The 17099-nt window shown below is 63.4% G+C and overlaps 2 protein-coding genes across 3 annotated transcripts; one reads left to right on the top strand and one right to left on the bottom strand.

The window, feature by feature from the left end:
- The first annotated feature begins 6313 nt into the window (after positions 1-6313).
- On the top strand, positions 6314-7880 carry PPDPF (pancreatic progenitor cell differentiation and proliferation factor). 2 transcript variants are annotated; one of them, XM_045794811.2, is made up of 5 exons: positions 6314-6491; positions 6911-6989; positions 7156-7233; positions 7333-7429; positions 7497-7880. In XM_045794811.2, exons 2-5 carry the CDS (start codon positions 6935-6937, stop codon positions 7567-7569), a joined length of 303 nt encoding a protein of 100 aa, XP_045650767.1. In that variant the 5' UTR covers positions 6314-6491; positions 6911-6934; the 3' UTR covers positions 7570-7880. The 2 variants fall into 2 exon arrangements, with proteins under 2 accessions (XP_045650767.1, XP_045650760.1); XM_045794804.2 differs by having other exon boundaries at positions 6323-6491; positions 7508-7880.
- Positions 7881-9600: 1720 nt separating this feature from the next.
- Positions 9601-16580, bottom strand: PTK6 (protein tyrosine kinase 6). The gene is given in 11 exon segments (XM_045795428.2): positions 9601-9723; positions 9725-9792; positions 10037-10190; positions 11433-11521; positions 11524-11613; positions 12665-12823; positions 13527-13680; positions 14232-14353; positions 14356-14385; positions 14651-14772; positions 16327-16580. Coding segments are annotated over 11 exon segments (1341 nt in total). The 5' UTR covers positions 16557-16580.
- Positions 16581-17099: the final 519 nt, after the last annotated feature.

Below are 17099 nucleotides of genomic sequence, written 5' to 3'. Positions count from 1 at the left end.
GAGGGAGGAGCAGACGTGTCCGCGGCAGCAGTTGGGGACATCAGTCCGCCGCCCTCCATGAGTGGGACAGCTGGACCAAGTTCACACCGCAAACCAGGCAGGTCGGAGACGCCCACGAAAGGCGCCACCCAGCAGCACCGCGGGACACCGGCTCGGTCTCCGGCAGAGACCGGATGTCAGGCCCTGAAGTACGTCTCAGTGGATTTTGAAAGGTGTTTCCACGAAGGATCTTCTTGAACCACAATAGGATGAAGTTAGAAATCCGTAACAGAGGTAACATTGGGGGATTTACGGGTTCGTAGAAATGAGACGGCACACTCATAAAGAGGAAACCACGGGAATCTCAGAAGATGCTTCGAGATGAAGGAAAAGGAAAACAGAACGTATGGGTTTACAAGATGCAGCAAAAATAGTGCTGAGGACACTTACGGCGGTAAACACAGTGAAAGCACAAGAGAGGCCTCCCGTCCCCACGGTCACGTCCATACTTGGGGCTAGAACGACAAGCACAGGCTAAACCCACAGCCGGAGGAAGGAAGGAGGAGATAAAGACGGAGGGAGCGCGAGGGCGCCCTGCCCGGTGAGCGCACCAGCCACCGCAAGACCACCACGCCCGCGTGGCTCCGCCTGCACGAGGTACTGAGGCCGCAGTCAGGGGACAGAGGGGAAACGGGGCGGGTGTGCGTTCATGTTAACAGGCACAGAGTCTCAGTTCCACAGGAGGAGCGCGCGTGGAGGCAGGTGGCGGCGAGGTCCCCACAACGCTGGGAGCGCACTTAATGCCGCCGAGCCCCACGCTGCGAAACGGTTGAGGTGGTAAATTTTGTTACGTGTATTTTCCCACGGAAGAAATTATTCTGAAAAAGAGAAAGTACGGACCCATGCTACAGTGTGGATGAAGCTTGGCAACACCAGGCCGAGGGAAAGAAGCCAGACACAGGAGGCCTCGTGCCGTCTGAGTCACGGAGACAGAAGGCAGTTAGTGGTCGCGGGGGGCTGGGGGCGCAAAGGGAGAGGAGCGGGGGACGGCGGCACAACGCTGTGAATGCGCTACCTTCTCCGCATGCGTTCACATGGCGACCTCTCTGCTATGGGAATTTTACCCTCAATGAAAAGATTTGGGAGCTGCAATTCTGCTGTATTCTTTTCCAGAAACGCTTCAGTTATTAGAGCTCATTTGTCTTCTCACATTAATTTTGGGATGTGCTGGTCTAGATCTTCAGAGACTCAACACAGTAAGACGTCCGTTCCCTGCAGATTGATGCCTAGACCTTCACATGAGCTCAGAGAGCCCCAGCCCTGGTCTTGCTTCACCCCCCATACCTGCGTCCAGAGCAACAATCCCCAGGCCTGGAACAGCAACGGTGCCCGGTCGTGAGTGACCACTGTGAGCCCCGCCTCTCCCTGCACAGCTGTTAAGAAAGCACCATGGTTGTGCTCTTTCTCCCCAGAAGGGAGTGGAGTTCCAGGCTGTCACATGACTGCTACACTATTGGGACACAAGCCCCAATCCCAGCGACTCCAGGGCCACCCTGCGGGAGCCTGGGGGCATCAGCCATTGTGGTCCAGCCACTCGGCCCCCCGCAGAGGCGTCCCACCAATGTGGCTGTGACCAGACGGGAGCAGCATGCCCACCTCTGACCCATTGGATGATCTTTCTGCCACGATTTTCCCAGCGGCTGGAGGCTCAGGTGCTGCTCAGCACGGAACCCAGCCCTGCCCACCCTGAGCCCCGACAACCCAGGCACATGGGCCACCGTCCCCTCAGAGCCAGTGGAAGAGAAGGGTTGACCTTCCGATTTTCTGTTCTCGAGGACACTCGTGAGGTTGAGGACGTGGCGGATTGTGTCAGGCTGGCCCGGCCGGCGGCAGAGAGAGGAGACGCAGTCCTCCAGGGAAGGGCTCGCTGCCCGGTGAGGGGTGGTCAGCACACTGCCCTCGCTGCCAGCTCCTTCAGGGGTGGACTTGGCCGCAGAGCCACCTTGCCTCAGGACTCCCTCCCCCTGGGAGCTGCACTGGCTCTGAGTGAGGGGGGAGCCAAGGCCCTGCCCCCTGAGCCTGAGATGGGTCACCCCCAATAGTGCCTTCTCACTCCGAGGCTCCCCACTGGCCCCGCCGCCCCTGCCCCCTTAGTTCCCCCCAGCACGCACCCTGCATCTCAGTCTCCATCCCAGTGTCTGTGCCTGAGATCCTGGCCTGTGACATGTCCGCAAGAGGGAGCCCCAGACGGGAGGCGGTCACGGCCAGGTTGAGGCCAAGTGCCCTGCCGGCCCAGGCTGCAGGACATGGCCTACCACAGGGTGACCCTCGGGCATGGCTGGCCTGGCCCTCAGCCCTGCAGGATGTGCTCGGAGGCTCTGCCCAGTGTCCACAGACAGCACGTGTCTGCACCCACCCGGGGGTGGGCGGAGGGGGGGGTGCGGCCTGAACAGGCCGAGGAAGGGCTGGAGCTGGAGGGCCAGCGTAACGGAACCAAATCCCACCAAATCGAACCGCAGAGCACTAAATGGATTGTTACCACGTGGTTGTAGGACAGGCTGTCCAACGTGGACGAGGGAGAAAATCTCAGGAAGTCACGGCTCCAAACTATAGAGGCCGGTCCCGAGAATTCCTCTGGATCTCTCACGTGAGCACCTGAAGCTTCTGCCCATGATGGGGGTGGCTCTGCGTGGGGCTGGGGTTCTGGAGGACGGCTGTCAGGACTCCAACTGCCTGGCCCCTCTACACATCTCCCAGGACCTTCTGCCCCAGGGACCCAGGCCTACGCCCGGGCCGAGGAGCCCCCAAGAGGCATGGGGCCTAGGGCGCATGGGGAGCAGACTCTGGCTGCTGCTGTGGCCCGGCTCTCCCAGGGGCTGGGCACTGTTTGTGAGCCCAGCGCAAGGAGGAGCTTTGAGGCCCCAGGGGCAGGGCCACCCAGGCTGCAAGGCTACGTAGAGTGAGTACTTTGCCTGGTGTGTCCACTCTGAGGACATCTTGCACGCTGCTCCCCACAAGGAGGCAGGACAGAGCCTCAACCCCCCCCACACACACACACCTAGAGCCCAGTGTGCCAGGGCTCCAGGGGCCAGGGCCCGTGCACCCCCCAGCCCTGGGGCTGCCATAGCACTTTCTCAACCTCTGGGGACGAGCCTGGGGCGGGCGGGGCGTCCGCTCACCCATCTCTACACACACAGGCCTTGCACGGCCTGGCACACGGTGGGCTTCTGATACGCTCTGTATGAGCAGACAGATGGGTCTCAGCCAGGAAGCCCGACAGCAAGGCCAGACCAGCCTCCAGCTCCCAGCCCCTTCCCACAGAAGCCCTGGCAGCCCTAAACTGGCCCCTTCCCTCTGGGCAGCCCCCCAAGTCCCAACTCTCTCTGCTCAGACCCCCCATGGGATGGGTCTGCCCCAGGGGTCGCAGCATTCTCCTGCTCCCGCTGCTGCTCTCCCCACCCCCAGGGAGTACTCTTCAACCCACCCAGGCCCCCAGGGATGACATCAGCCCTCACTGCCCCCCCCCCCCCCAGCTGTGCTGCTTGTGAGTAACCACCATGCCCGGATTCAGAGCAGGTGCCAGGCTGCCTCAGAGGCTGGGCCTGGCCCCAAGCCCTAACCCCACCTCCTGGCCCTGTGAGCTGTCCAAGGTCCTGGGCAGGCCCCTCGCGCTGGCCTCTCAAGCTTTGGGCCCTGAAACCACAGTCCTGTTGGAGGTGTATGTGACACAGCACGAGGCATCCACACACTCAGCCACGGACCACGGGACAAAGGAGTCTTAGGGAAGGGGCAGAGCCCTATGGCTGAGGGTCCTTCAGAGAGGGACAAGCCTGGGTCTTACCAAAATGTTCCTTCCTTCTGGTATCAACTGCACTGAGCAATCTGCCTTATCAGTGACCCTCGGTGGCCCTAGCAGGCCTGACTACCTCTCCAATCTCAGGCCCGACCACTGCCCCTCCCCATGCCAGGCTCTACTAGCTTCCCTGCTGGCCCCTTCCCCCATCTCCACCTTCCTCAGAGCCCTGCTGTCTTGCCTCACCAGGTGGGGTCCCCCTGCCCTTTGGACTGGCCGTTCCACTACGAGGAGCTCCTGTCTGTGTGAGCCATTTGCTCATAGCACATACTCAACAAACCCATGTACTGAGTAGCGGAACAGTACAAGGTCTGAGTCAGGACCAGCCCTGTGTTCTTGGGGGCATGAGAGCCCCCTCCCCATGTCTCACTCAGACACCCCTCCCCAGCATCCCTGCCTGGCTCTCTGTGTCCTTACTGGACAATGAAAGCAGGTGCTGTTGGCCTCAGTTTCCCCCACAGCACCCAGCGTAGACCTGGTACTCAGCCACCCTAGCCAACTCTGTGAACCCAAACGCCAAATCCAGTCATGCTCTAACGCCACCAGGAGCTGCCCCTAGCTCGGGGATGGGGCCCAGAGGCTGCCAGCATGCAGCCATGCTTCTCAGGGGAGGGCGAGTCAGGCAGGGACACGGGCGCCTGGCAAGTCAGGTGGTGTACGCTGGCCAGCAGAGGCCCAGGGCGCTCTGCCACCCACTCCAGGCTACAAGTGGTCACGGACTGGCTCCAGAGCTGCGACCAGAGGAGAGAGGCTGCTTCCACACAGCGGGGACAGCTCCACGGGGCCTTGAGCAGAGCTGATGGCAGCACCCCACATGGGCCCCAGAGAGCCAGTAACCCCATAGTGTGGCTTTGGTGCATTCGACCCACTACCAGACTCTGGGGTTGGTGAGTGTGACGGTGAGATGGGGGATGACAAAGGTCCCTTAAGAATTAAATTTAATTTGCACTAAAGCCACACCTAGTTTATGATCCAGAACTAGCCCCCTGAAGGGGGACAGGAAGCCAGCCTGGAGGCGCTGAGAGTCGATGGGAAGGAAAGGTCCGCAGCCGTGAAGCAGGCTTTGGGGATGCAGCAGAATGTGAGCGAGCTGGCAGGTGCATGTGCCTCTCCTGAGCAGTCATGTTGTACCCCTCATGTGTGCCATCCTGCTGACCCTGCCTGACAGCCCCTAGAACAGGGGACTGGCCTACGGGAGAGAGATGAAGGAAGCAAAGGAGGGAGCATTACCCCGCCTGCAGCTGCCCCAAGAGTGCTCTAGGCCACACTGCTGCCCAAGCAGGTCACAGTCCCGACCCCCACCCAGCCGGACTAAGGGCCCTACCCAGGGGCTGCCAGGCCCTCCCCCGCTGCGGCCTTGACTTCCTGTCTGCTGAGTGAGGAGCTGGGCTGAGGTCCAGGGTTCCTAGCGAGGTCCTTGAGGGGGTTGGAAGATGTGGAGGGCCCAGCAGAAAAGGTTATGAGCTCTTCCGCAAGGCTTCTCCCTGAAGCCCCTGCAGACTTCTCAAGACCCTCCCAATCATGGGGGAAGAGACCACCCAGCCAGGGCCTAGAATACAAAGAGGGAGGTTGGGGCTTGGGACCTGTGAGAAGGGGCTGAGGGGCAGGGCTGATTTCCACAACGGAACGGAGAAGGACGTCGTCCTCCTGATGGACAAACCACGGTGTGGAAGGCCCCAGACTCTTCAGGGGAGCAGCCAAACAGGGGCCTCTGTTGCCAGCGGCTGGAGACATCCCCAAAAGGCAGCAGCTCTTTACCTCCGCCCATGCAAATGAGCCTCCCTCTCTGCCCCCGCTGCCCTTCCACTCCCACCCTCTCCTGCAACCGGGGCTTGGCAGACAGCTGGATGCAGGCAGGTTGAAGCTGGAGGCTGGGGTGTGAGTTCCAAAGCCACCCGAACTGTTGAGGGGGACACCAGCTTTGAAGTCGGGGAGGGCTGCGGGCTCCACGCACACACAAGCTTCTGGGTCCCACCCAGTGCCCACCGCGGTGGGGAGGGTATGCTGCTGGGGGCCCACAGAGCAGAGGCCCTAGTCTGGCCTGGATGAGAGTGGGACAGGCTCCATCCCCAGTGGAGGAGGCCAGAGGAGAGGGACACTGCAGAGGCTGGACCTGCGGAGCCACGGTCCAGCGCCCCCACCACCTCCAAAGGAGAGGTCCAAACAGGGTGGACCACCTGGGGTCCAGGAAAGGTGGACAAGCCTTGCTCTGGGACGGGAGAGAGGCCTCCTTTAGGGCAGGGGAGGTGGCGGGACAGGCCCTGCTCCAGGACCGGGTGGAAGGGTCATTTAATCACTCCAATCCCAGGTGAGACCGCCCGAGACAGGACAGACGCCCTGGGGCCAGGCTTCCCCCGGAGCCGACGGGCTAGAGCCAGTCAGGGGCGGAGCCTCGCGGAGGCCGGAGGTGGGGGGCGGTCTTGCACGAGCCGGGCGGGGCCGGGCTGGGGGCGGGGCCTCGCCGAGACAGGGGGCGCCCCCGGCCCCGTGACGCGGCGCGGCGAGCCGAGCGGGCGCGTACGCGCGTGCGCACCCCGCGCGCGCTTCGCTTGCGGAGCGGCCCTGGGCGGTCACCCCTGCAAATGGGCTCCGCGGTCTAGCGTCCCCGTCCCCGCCACCTGTGATCGCGCGCCGAGGCCCGCGAGGGGTAGCCGCCGAGGTGAGGACCAGGCGGCGCGTGAGTGGGGTCGAGCGGCCCGAGAGGCGGGGGGGGGTCGCGGCCCCGTGCGCCGCGGCTGGCGGGACCGACCGACTGGCGGCCGGAAGGCTGGACGGCGGGGGGCGAGGGGTGGGGGCGGGCCGGGCGGGCGGACCGACGGGTTCCCGGAGCCCCAGGCCCGCGGCCGGCGCACAAAGCGTCTTTGTTGTGCCCGCGCGGCCGGTTCGGGCCGGTTGGCGCCGCCCGCGATCTGCACGGCCGCCCCGCCCGGGAGTTCCGGGGCTCCGCCTCCGCTCGAGTAATCAACCCGGAGCCCCTGACCCCGGCGTGTGGGTGGGGGCGGGTCGGCCCGAGTGGGGAACGCCCTTCCCGAGGGGCAGCGGGTGACCGGAGGGGCACCCCGACCCCCGCATGCGCAGGTCTCCACCAGCCCAAGCGACAGCATGGCAGCCATCCCCTCCAGCGGCTCGCTCGTGGCCACCCACGACTATTACCGGCGTGAGTAAGCCCCTCGCCCTCTGCCCTGCAGGTCTTCCCTGGGAGGGGGGGGCTGATAAGGACCTGTGGCTCTGTCTGTGTGCTGCCAACCTAGCCGGCGCTTGGCCTGGTGGACAGGGCAGGGGACGCGGTGCCCTGCGGAGCTGACCTGGCCTCTGTCCTCCAGGCCGCCTGGGCTCCTCTTCCAGTAACAGCTCCTGCGGAAGTGCGGAGTATGCTGGGGAGGCCATCCCTCACCACCCGGGTGAGTGCAGGACCTCTCCTCTTCGATGGGGGGCACCATCTGGGGGGAATCCCATCAGCAGTGGGCAGCAGCACCACGACCCCACTTTGTTCCTCTCAGGTCTCCCCAAGGCTGACCCGGGTCACTGGTGGGCAAGCTTCTTCTTCGGGAAGTCCACTCTCCCGTTCATGGCTACAGTGTTGGAGTCCCCAGAATGGTGAGAACACATTCCTGGGGGCCAGCATGGGACATGGGGGCAGGTGCAAGCCGCCTCTGACCACAAGCTCTCCCCCAGCTCGGAATCCCCCCAAGCCTCCAGCGGCACAATCACCTGCGACTTGGTTCTGGGGGCCATGAGGAATCAGCCTGGTGGCCAACCTGGCAAAGCCAACACCGGGCCGCCATCCTGAGTGGCCACCGCCAGGCTTCAGGAGGCGCTAGGCTCATCAGAGCCCTTCCCCTCCCCTCCCTCTCCCTCCCTTCCCCATAGACTAGGCAGGCTGCCACAAGCAGAAGCAATTGGGTTCTTTTATATCAAAATGGCAAAACACCAAAAAGGAAGTTGAGAGAATCCCACTCTTTACTATCCGAGCCACACGCAAGCCTTCTTCACACCCTGGAACCGTGTGCCTTGCACCAAGTGGAAAATAAACTCCAAGCAGCCAGTAGCCCAAATGGTGTGCGTGAGCTCTGTGCCCCCGGGGCCTGTGGTTGAAGTCACCGAGCCCTTCTCAACCTCGCTTCTTGTCAGGGGTGGGGTGTTGGCCTTGCCCCCTGGGCCTTCCTTGGGCCCCTCACTGGGGAGCCACCTCTCAGGTCTGCCCCGGGTTCACGCAGGCAAGCTGCTTCAGCAAGTATGAAGCCTTGGCATCTGAGAAGGGGCAGGGTATCTTGCTATTTTGGGGAGCCTGGGAGAACCGGCCATTCAGGAGTTGGACAGGAAGCCTCCAGGGCAGCCACTGAGGTTCAGGTCCTCAGACGTGGCTGCTGGGGAAAGCTGGGCCTCTGCCTGTGGGTTCAGGAACCCTCAGCGAGAGGGGCCTGGTGCCCCCACTCCTGCCCCCACTCTCGAGGACACCAGGGAGGGCAGTGAGGGAACAGGACCGAGCTGCTGTGGAACAGCTCACTGGACCACGCTGTCTCCAGGTGCCTTCCTAGAGCGGTGTTGCCCCTTGTAGCCCATTGTAGGACACATTCTGAGCAGGGTGCCCCAACTCTGGGCACAGGAACCCCAAATTAACGCTGAGTGGTAAGGGGTATGGGGGCGTTCCTGAGAGGTCTTCTCACCACAGGTAACTGAGCTTTGGACAAACTCCAACCAGGGACCTGGGGAGGGTGTGGCGGTGCCATTCTCTCTCGGCCACCTCGGGCAAGCATGACCGATGGGCTGGCAGTGCCCACACGCTCTTAGTGGCCAGCGGAGATTGGGCCAGGTCTGTTGGTTAGGAGAAGGCAGCTTAGTGAGGGGGTGGGTGGGAGCTTAGTATGAGGTTAGAGGAGCCTGGTCTCTGCTGCTCCCCCTCTTCCCGTGATGTGCTAAAAATAGCTTCACAAGTCCGATCCCAGGGCATCGGCATGGCTCAGGCATAGCTCGTGGCCCCCTAGGGCTGCAGCGTCTGTCCTGTCTGCCCCTGTTGCGTCCGGGCAGGAGGCTGAGTAGGGGAGGCCTTCCTTCCCACCTCTTCAGTTGGACTCAGAGTGGGGGGAGGTGCCCCAGAGAATAGCCTGAGCACTACCCAGCTTTAGAGGCTGTGGTGTCCAGACGAGGTCCTCAGAGCTCCTGTGGGCAGCTGCTGATAGCCACAGTGGGAAGACCGGGATAGCACCTGGCCCCAGGCAGGAGACCGAAGTACCCCACCAGCGAACAGCCTGTCTTCACAGAGTCCTGGGAAGTCCATGTTCCCCCCAAGTCAGGAGACAGGCATGGGCCAGGTGGCATAGGGTGAGCCCAGCCAAAGCCCAGGCCCCTCCCAAGCACCACTTGGGGACGCTAAGCCGTGTTCCTGACAGACTTGGTGGACTTTGGGTCAGGACCAGCAACAGCTCCACTCCCTTTAGAAAGTGAGGGTAGCCAGGCTCCTGGAGGGTTCCCAAGTTGGAGTTGGCTATGGCGGGACCCAGCACTTTCCCGGAGCTGGTGTTTTAGAAGGAGCAGACAGGAGGACAGGCAGCCTCAGCCCCAGACTGCAGAGGGCATGCTCCCCCTGCCCCAGGACAGGGCGGGCCAAGACTGGACGAGCACTGTCCCCCGTGTCCAGCCCGGTTCTGGGAACTGTCAGCACCGTCAGTCTGCCTGTACTTCTGATGGGAGGTCCAGAATGACACCCTGGCCCGTCTTCACAGGACCTGGCCCTGGTGACTCCCAGGCAGCGGCCGGGAGGCTGTTGCTCAGAGTGGGTTCTCATACCTGCTGACACTGGACAGCCGCTCCCGCAGGGCTCTGAAGCAGGGCCTCTGCTCGGGGTCCCTGTGCCAGCACGAGCGCATCAGCTTATGTGTGGCGGGGGGGGGGGCACTCCGGGGGGCGGGGCATCCGGTAGCCTGCATCCACATTCAGGAACACCTCTCGGTTGGACATTCCTGTGCTGGGACAGCCAGAGGCGCTGTAGGGGCTGGAAGCTGGTGCCCACCTGGCCTCCCTTGCCCCTGGGAAGACATGCTGCCATCTGCCGCCCTCCCAGGAAAGCCTGGGCTGAGCTGCTGCCGGCCGCACCCCTACACACTCCTGACGCCCCCAGAGGGCTGCCAGTGGGAGGCCGGCTGGTGCAGTCCCAAGTCCAGGTGCACCACCCGCCGTTGGGGACACTGTCGGGGGGGCCCGTACCTGGATAGGGCATCTGACCCCTGCTGAAAATCTCATGAAGGAGGATCCCAAAGGACCAGACGTCGGATTTGATGGAGTAAAGCCCTCGGGACAGGGCCTCGGGGGCGGTCCACTTGTAGGGGATGTTGTGGTCGTGGGAAAGGTAGATGTCCTCCTGCAACCAAACACGTGCTGGGTGGGCCTCGGCAGCTGCCCACACCCCTCCTGCCCCCACCGTGTGGACGGGCACAGGGAGCTGTGGGGTTCGTCGTGGGCCAGTGCAGCCCAGGTACTGGTGACCGCCCCAGGTGCTGCTGGAGGTGCTGCTTTCCCTCAGATGAGGGGTGGAGGGCCAGAGCTGGCAGCTCAGGACCGGGATAAGCGTGCCCCCGCCCCACCCGGGTGGTGTCGGAGCCCCGGAGGTGGGCCCATGTGAGCAAGGCACGGTCTGTGACTTGTATGGGGGAACTGCAGGCGTGTTCACACCACGGGTTCACAGAGCTGCCCCCCAGCTCCCCCGGACATGCTCAGAAAAGCTGTAGGAGTCACGCTCAGCCTGTCTTCCTGCCTGGCCTGCCCTGCAGCTGGCCACCGCGTGGATGAGGGAAACGCCTTCTAGAAGCATCCAGCCGACGAGGAAGGAACCGCAGCATCGGGACAGCCGCCTGGGAGTGAAAGGCCCTGGATGCTGGCCCTCCGTGCCCCCGGCGCCAGGAAGAGTGAGGCAGACGTGCCCTGAGCAGTGGGCGCCGGCCCGGGAGGGTGAGAACGGCCAGAGGAAGTAGTCGAGCCGCTGCGACCCGGGGTCCGCTCCAGCAGCAAGGCAGTGAATTCCCGGCTTTCAGGAGCTTGGCAGCAGCTCCGAGGGGGCACGTGATGACTGTAAGGAGTCCCCGTTACGTGTCCAAAGTGTGATTGTGGCTGTTTTTCTTTGGAGTCCTTGTGGAACCGAAGTGTGCACGTGGGGACTCGGGTCTAACCGCGTGGAAGGAGGGGTTGGTGATGGGGCAAGGGGCTCAGGACACCATTCTGTCCGCTTCTGTCGTGTGCGGGGGTCGGCCAGGGGAGGTGTTTGCTATGAGCTCACAAACCGCTCCCACCTGTGCCCTCACTGCACACCCAAAGCAAGCAGCACACGCGTGCCCTCCTCCCCTCCCCGCCCCAGCCCCCGTGCAGCCTCCCTTTCCACATGCAGCCCCTGCCAGTGTTTCCACCGCCCTTCCAGCCTCAGAGCCGTCGGGGAAGCCTCTGCTCCCCACTGGGGCGCAGCTCGGCTCCACAGCCCTGTATCTCGCCCTCCAGCTTCCTGTGCCAGCTCAACCCGCCTCCCCGAGGCCAAGGGCAGGCCAGCCCCTGGGAACCCCAGCTCCGGGCGCGGAGGACGCCCTGCACCCCCGCCTCATGCCCCCGGCCCTACCTTGATGAGCCTGGCTAGCCCAAAGTCACCCACTTTGCAGATGTTGTTGGCCCCCACGAGGATGTTCCTGGCGGCCAGGTCCCGGTGATGTAATTCTGCGACTGCAGGTAGCACATGCCCTCGGCCACCTGTGATGCGATGTCTACCAGCTCCAAGACGGGCAGGGATTTCTCGTCAGAGTCTGCAGGGGCCGGGGGAGCTGCGGTCAGAGGGGCTCTGCGTGGCGCCCGGTGCAGGACCCGGGCTGGGACAGGCAGCTGCCTGACGGTGCATTGGACCAGTGGCCCCGTCGCAGCCCTTCTGGGCGGTGGTTATGGGTTAGAGCCCCACGCCCCCCATTTCCTCTCCGGGAACCTGCTAGAGTGACAGGAGCTCGCTGAAGCGCTATCCACACAGTTGAAAACCTCGGGAGGTTCGACACCAGGCAGCTCCCTAAAGGGCCACAGCTCGTGGACGTGGTCGTGCCCCAGTGGGCGCACCGTCCTTAAGAGCATCTGATGCCGGGGGACTTGGCCACAGTGATCAGACTCGACATGGAAAATGTCACATTCAGTGTTCCAAATGTCACCACGTAAAAACCGGCCCGGGCACACGCGCACACACGCTAGACGTCGCGCTCCCTGAGTACCTCTGACACCAGGGGGCGTCTGCGCTCCGTGGTGCCGCCCCCCCCCCCCCCCCCATCAGCAGTGATTGCTTGGTTTGGGTGTTAAATGAAGTGATAGGCCCTCGGACAGGTGATGGGGTCTGTGAGTCCGAGAGATCCATCGTGCGTGTTTCCTGTGTGTGCAGGAGCGGTGTGCACGCGTGTGTAAGTGTTCGTGCACACCCAAACACCGCGAGAAGGGCCAGCACCTTCCAGAAAGAAAAGCAGAGCCAGGCCTGCGTGTTCCGGAAGCTGGGGAGGTGGGCGAGCCTCGCCTGGTGTTGGAATAAAATGGCCTCAGTTAACTGGATGTAGGAATTACGGCTTTTCTTATTTGTACTTCTCTGTGTTTTCTCCAATTCCCACAGTGAATAGACGGTACGTTTACCACAAGGCATTTTCAGTCCTTTCTCAAGCAGGGCCCCGCGGACGAAGGCATCACAGGGCTCCCTGGCGGCCTGTGCCTGGTCTGGGGGCGATGTGGGTTTGCGCTTTCCTGGTGCAAGGCTCCCACGCCCTCCAGCGAGCACGGGGCACGCGTACCCCCGGGAAAGGAACCCTGAGTGCCGCCCACCGGCCGGCTCACCCCGCAGCAGCTCCAGCAGGCTCCCCTTGGGCATGAGCTCCGTGACGATGTACACGGGGTCCCCCACGGAAGCCACGGCGTACAGCGCCAGGATGTGCTTGTGTCGTAGCTGCTTCATGGCCTGGATCTCCGACTGGAATGTGTGCCGCAGGAGATCGTCTGCGGGCAGGCGGCCTCGGTGGGTGCGGCCCCAGACGCGCTTCCCCACCTGCCTGCGCACAGCAGCTGCCCAGGATGCCGCGGCGCCCACCACCTGCTCTCGCCGCACACCAGGCACCACGACTGCCAACACCTGCCCAAGCCCGATGCGAAGGAGAACGCCCCCAAGTGTGTTCCCATGAGCCCCCGATTCCTGAAGTGGGGGATCCAGACCCCTAGTGGGTTTAGAGATTGTACATGAACCTTTTCGGATTTCTAGTGATCTATTTACTTTAATGGCTTTCCATTTACATTAAGAATTTAAAATTCCCGGGGCGCCTGGGTGGCACAGTCGTTAAGCGTCTGCCTTCAGCTCAGGGCGTGATCCCGGCATTATGGGATCGAGCCCCACATCAGGCTCCTCCGCTGGGAGCCTGCTTCTTCCTCTCCCACTCCCCCTGCTTGTGTTCCCTCTCTCCCTGGCTGTCTCTCTCTCTCTCTCAAATAAATAAAATCTTTTTTTAAAAAGTTAAAAAAAAGAATTTAAAATTCCCTTTTTAAATAAATGCATTTAGGTGAAAACATAGACTTTGGAAGGGAAACGCCCCTGGATGCTGTGTAGACGCCGCACAGGGCACACTGGGCCAGCAGGTAGCTTGCCGCCCCGGCCCCCTCAGGCAAGGCCTGGAGTCGCCGCTGAGTCCCTGGCCCAGGGCCCACTCACCTCGAGCAATCACCTTAATAGCCACTCGGACCTGGTCTTTCCAGAGCCCTTTGAAGACCTCCCCGAAGTACCCAGACCCCAGCTTCCTGCAGAGCGTGAACTCCTCCCGTGGTCTCTCCCAGTCTTCACAGTGAGGCAGGGGCTTGGGCTCGTGCTGGAGGGACAAGCAGGGACGCGAGGTTCAGGAATTCCCCACTCTGACCCCAGGACCCGGAGCCCCTGCTCTGTCCTCAAATGTAGGACGTTCTTCTTGGTGAGGTCCCAGGGTCCAGCATGTGACCGGGCTATCCCAGGAGCTGCCCCCACCACGGCCGCCCCCTGCAGTACCCTGCAAACACCCTCACCGCCCGCCGTAGGCCGGGCACACTGGCTCAGTGCCGCTCAGACAGAACTCCCGGCCAGCCGCTGGCTGGGGCACATGGCCCTCATCCCCAGGCTCCCACCAGGCCAGAGGGATGCAGGACATGGCAGGAGCATAGCTGACCTCTCCCTGGTCCAGAGGCGAGAGCGACCTGGCAAAGGAAGGGACATCCCACCCCACCGCACCCAGGTCTGTAGGACCACAGCTCCCAGGACAGTGAGGGTCCCCGGGGCCAGGTCTCCCCGAGCCCCCTCCAGCCAGCCAGCGCATCAGGACCCACACCCACCCTGTGTGCCGTGGAGGAGAGGGAGCCACGGGGGGCAGCAGGGTGCCGGCGGCCCTACCTTCTGGCAGGGCACGGTCAGCCGCAGGCCGTGGGACAGGCTCTGGGCTTTGTGGTGTTCCAGGAGCTCGGACAGGCTGGGGAAGGACGCAGCCTCACGGAGGTGCAGCCGGCTGGCACGCTGCTGTAATGCCGCACGGCCTGCCTGTCCCGCACTGTGGGGGAGAGGCCCGGCCCGGTGGACACGTGCTCGCAGTCCCGGGCCCTCCCCTCAGCCCTCAGAGGGGCGCTCGCGGGCCAGGCATCCCGCCCCAGGGCACATCTCCCAGCCAAGTAAGAAAACCCAGACCCAGTGGGACCCTGGGGACAAGCCGCCCACTGGAGGGAAGGCCGGGGGGGGGGGTGGGGGGGGGGGACGGGCCAGGGGCAAGGAGCCCTGAGGTCAAGTGCAGGTGGGGCCGCAGACTGGGGAGGCCGTACCTGAGAGAACATAGTCAGCGCCCGGTTTTTCACTGACCCTGACCAGGAAGGCCCCTGGCCCGTTGCCCTCAGCCTGCAGCCGGTGTACGGCTTCTGAGCGGGAGATGCGGCCAAAGAACCACCTGAGGGGTGGGGGTGGTCCTGAGCCTACGCCAACCTTCAACCCCTGCCCTCTGACTCAGCGTCCTCCCACTCGCCCACCCTGAAGCCCAGCCCCCCTCCCCTGACTGTCCGCCTCCTCATGCCCCCCACACTGACCCACAGCTGCCCTCCGATACTGTCCCCGACCAGAGGCCACTTCATGGCCCATCAGAGACCCCGACTGTCCCGAATGGCCAGCCTGGACACCAGGAAATGCCTTGGTGACCCCGAAGGGGTGCACGCACCACCCTGCCCAGGGTGTCCCCTGTCTGTAGGGTCAGAGTCACTCCTGTCCCAGGGACGTGCCACCCATCCCACCAGTGGGACCACATTGCTCTGTGACCCGGGCCACAGATGCTCTGTGCTAGGACCATGGGGGCTGGGGCTCGGCATCGGGGCGGCAAGGCTCTGCACGTGCGCACTGACACACGTACCCACACACACACAGGCTCACGCACACCAGCACCAGGGCACGGCTGAGCCTGGGCTGCAGGGTGGGGCTGCCAGGTTCCCCAGGGGACTTCCGCGGCTGGCTGCTCTGACCTGGTCCCTGTTCCTGCAGGCATCACTGGAACAGCAGCCTCCACACGGAGCCCCACGAGAGTCACACCCCACCCTGACCGATTCGGCACATCTTGAATCTCTCTCATTTGCTCACCCCTCCAACCACCCTGCCTCCTCCCTGCTTTTCAAATGCACTAGGTTCTTAGGACCTCAGGGCCTTTGCACCAGCCGTGCCCAGCTCTGCATTTTCCCTGTCGTTGGCCCCGGCCTTCTGAAACCTTGGTGTCTATGATGGTACTGCGTGTCTCCCTGCATGCGTTCACCGTGCTACGACTCCAGTGCTTGGCAGCCCCTGGATCACAGGTGCACAGGCGGGCAGCAGAGTCTCATGCTGGACCCTCCTGGCCCAGAGCTCAGAGGAGCCAGCTCACGTGGCCGTGCACATGCCCACGCCAGGCTGCCCCTGTGGTCCAAGCTTCCTGGGCAGCCCCTTGGGACCAACCACCACCCCCAGGAGCCTCCTTGCCATGATGGGGCAGCCCGCAGCCCCGCCCAGATGGACATGTCCCAGTGACTGTCCTGCTCCTTCTCACTAGGTCGTGTGTCTGGCTTCGGCTGTTTGGAAGGTACTGAAGCTTTGCTCCCCAGAAGGCCCAGTCCCTGCCTTGGAATCCTACGCAGACCGCATCCCTGTTGGCTGGCCACCCAGAAACCCACTGTGGACCCCTCTGTCCTCTCTGGGTCCTGGCACCACAAAGTGACCGTGGGGCAGTCCAGGGGAGGGGCCACATGCCTCTGCAGCTCCCTATCCATGGATGTCACCCCAAGAAAGCCTAGTCAGCTCTCCTGGGACCAGGATGGTGGGGTCCAGCCCCAACTAGGGGGCACGGAGAGGTGAAGTCACATGTCCCCTATCTTCATTGGCCTCTGGGAGGCTGGCCCAGCACCCGCCACTCCCCAGAGCCCAGCCGTGCTAGCACAGAGAGTGGGGGCCCCTTGGAGTGACCCACGAGGGCTGTAGGGACACTCACGGCTCAGACTGTACCGTCTCCTTCTCGGCCAGGTAGTTGTGGGGCACGTAGCCCTTCACTAGGGCCCTGCCCGCTGCATCCAGCAACGTGACCCACCACCACTCCTCCTCCTTCCTGGCCACGTGGAACAGATCCCCTGCCCGGAAGCTCAGCTCCTCGTCCGTCCGGGCCTCGAAGTCCCAGAGGCCCACGTACTGGGGGCCCGGGTGAGCCTGGCCCCGGCATTCCATGGCGGGTGCAGCAGCAGGACTGGCTTCCTGGCCTCGCCACCTGTCACTAGGCTGGCTGCAGCACCACCTGTGACTGGGAGCAGTGGGCGGGTGGGGCCAACCTTGACAGGCCACCTCCACCCAGCCGAGCAACCAGCCCACTTCCCGTGATGAGGCGGCCAAGCCAGGCCAGCCACACCTGCACCCACCAGTGTGACCTCTCTCTGAGCTGCCCCAACAGCCAGGGCTCCACCCCGATGGCCCAGCAGCTCCCACCTGTCCCCCTACCCACTGAGGCCAGGTCAGTCTGGGTACAGCTCTTGCCCACCTACTCTGGGACGTGTGCCTACCACGTGGCCATGTGGCTGGACCTGAGCCCCTGGGGGAGGGGGGGCTGAGTAACTGGTCAGACAGGGCCTTCCTGGGGTCCAGTTTAGCGGTGGGGGCTCAGATGTGAGTGGAACCCAGGAGGGAGTGAGGTGGGAGGGGGAGAGGAGGGACGGAGGCCCGTGGATAAGTCACCCCTACCCAACCTGCCAGGGGCCCTGGGATGGAGCCAGGCCA

Source organism: Ursus americanus, chromosome 22 (genome assembly GCF_024610735.1).
Source record: "Ursus americanus isolate L20-20 chromosome 22, mUrsAme1.1.p, whole genome shotgun sequence".
NCBI lineage: Eukaryota > Metazoa > Chordata > Mammalia > Carnivora > Ursidae > Ursus > Ursus americanus.
The sequence above is the reverse complement of the archived record's forward strand: the minus strand, read 5'-3'. Positions and strand labels throughout refer to the sequence as shown.

Coding starts and splice junctions, on each gene's coding strand:
- PPDPF (XM_045794804.2), top strand. CDS start 6,935: ATGGCAGCCATCCCCTCCAGCGGCTCGCTCGTGGCCACCCACGACTAT. Junction 7,234..7,332: donor GGCCATCCCTCACCACCCGG/GTGAGTGCAGGA, acceptor TGTTCCTCTCAG/GTCTCCCCAAGGCTGACCCG. Junction 7,430..7,507: donor GTGTTGGAGTCCCCAGAATG/GTGAGAACACAT, acceptor GCTCTCCCCCAG/CTCGGAATCCCCCCAAGCCT.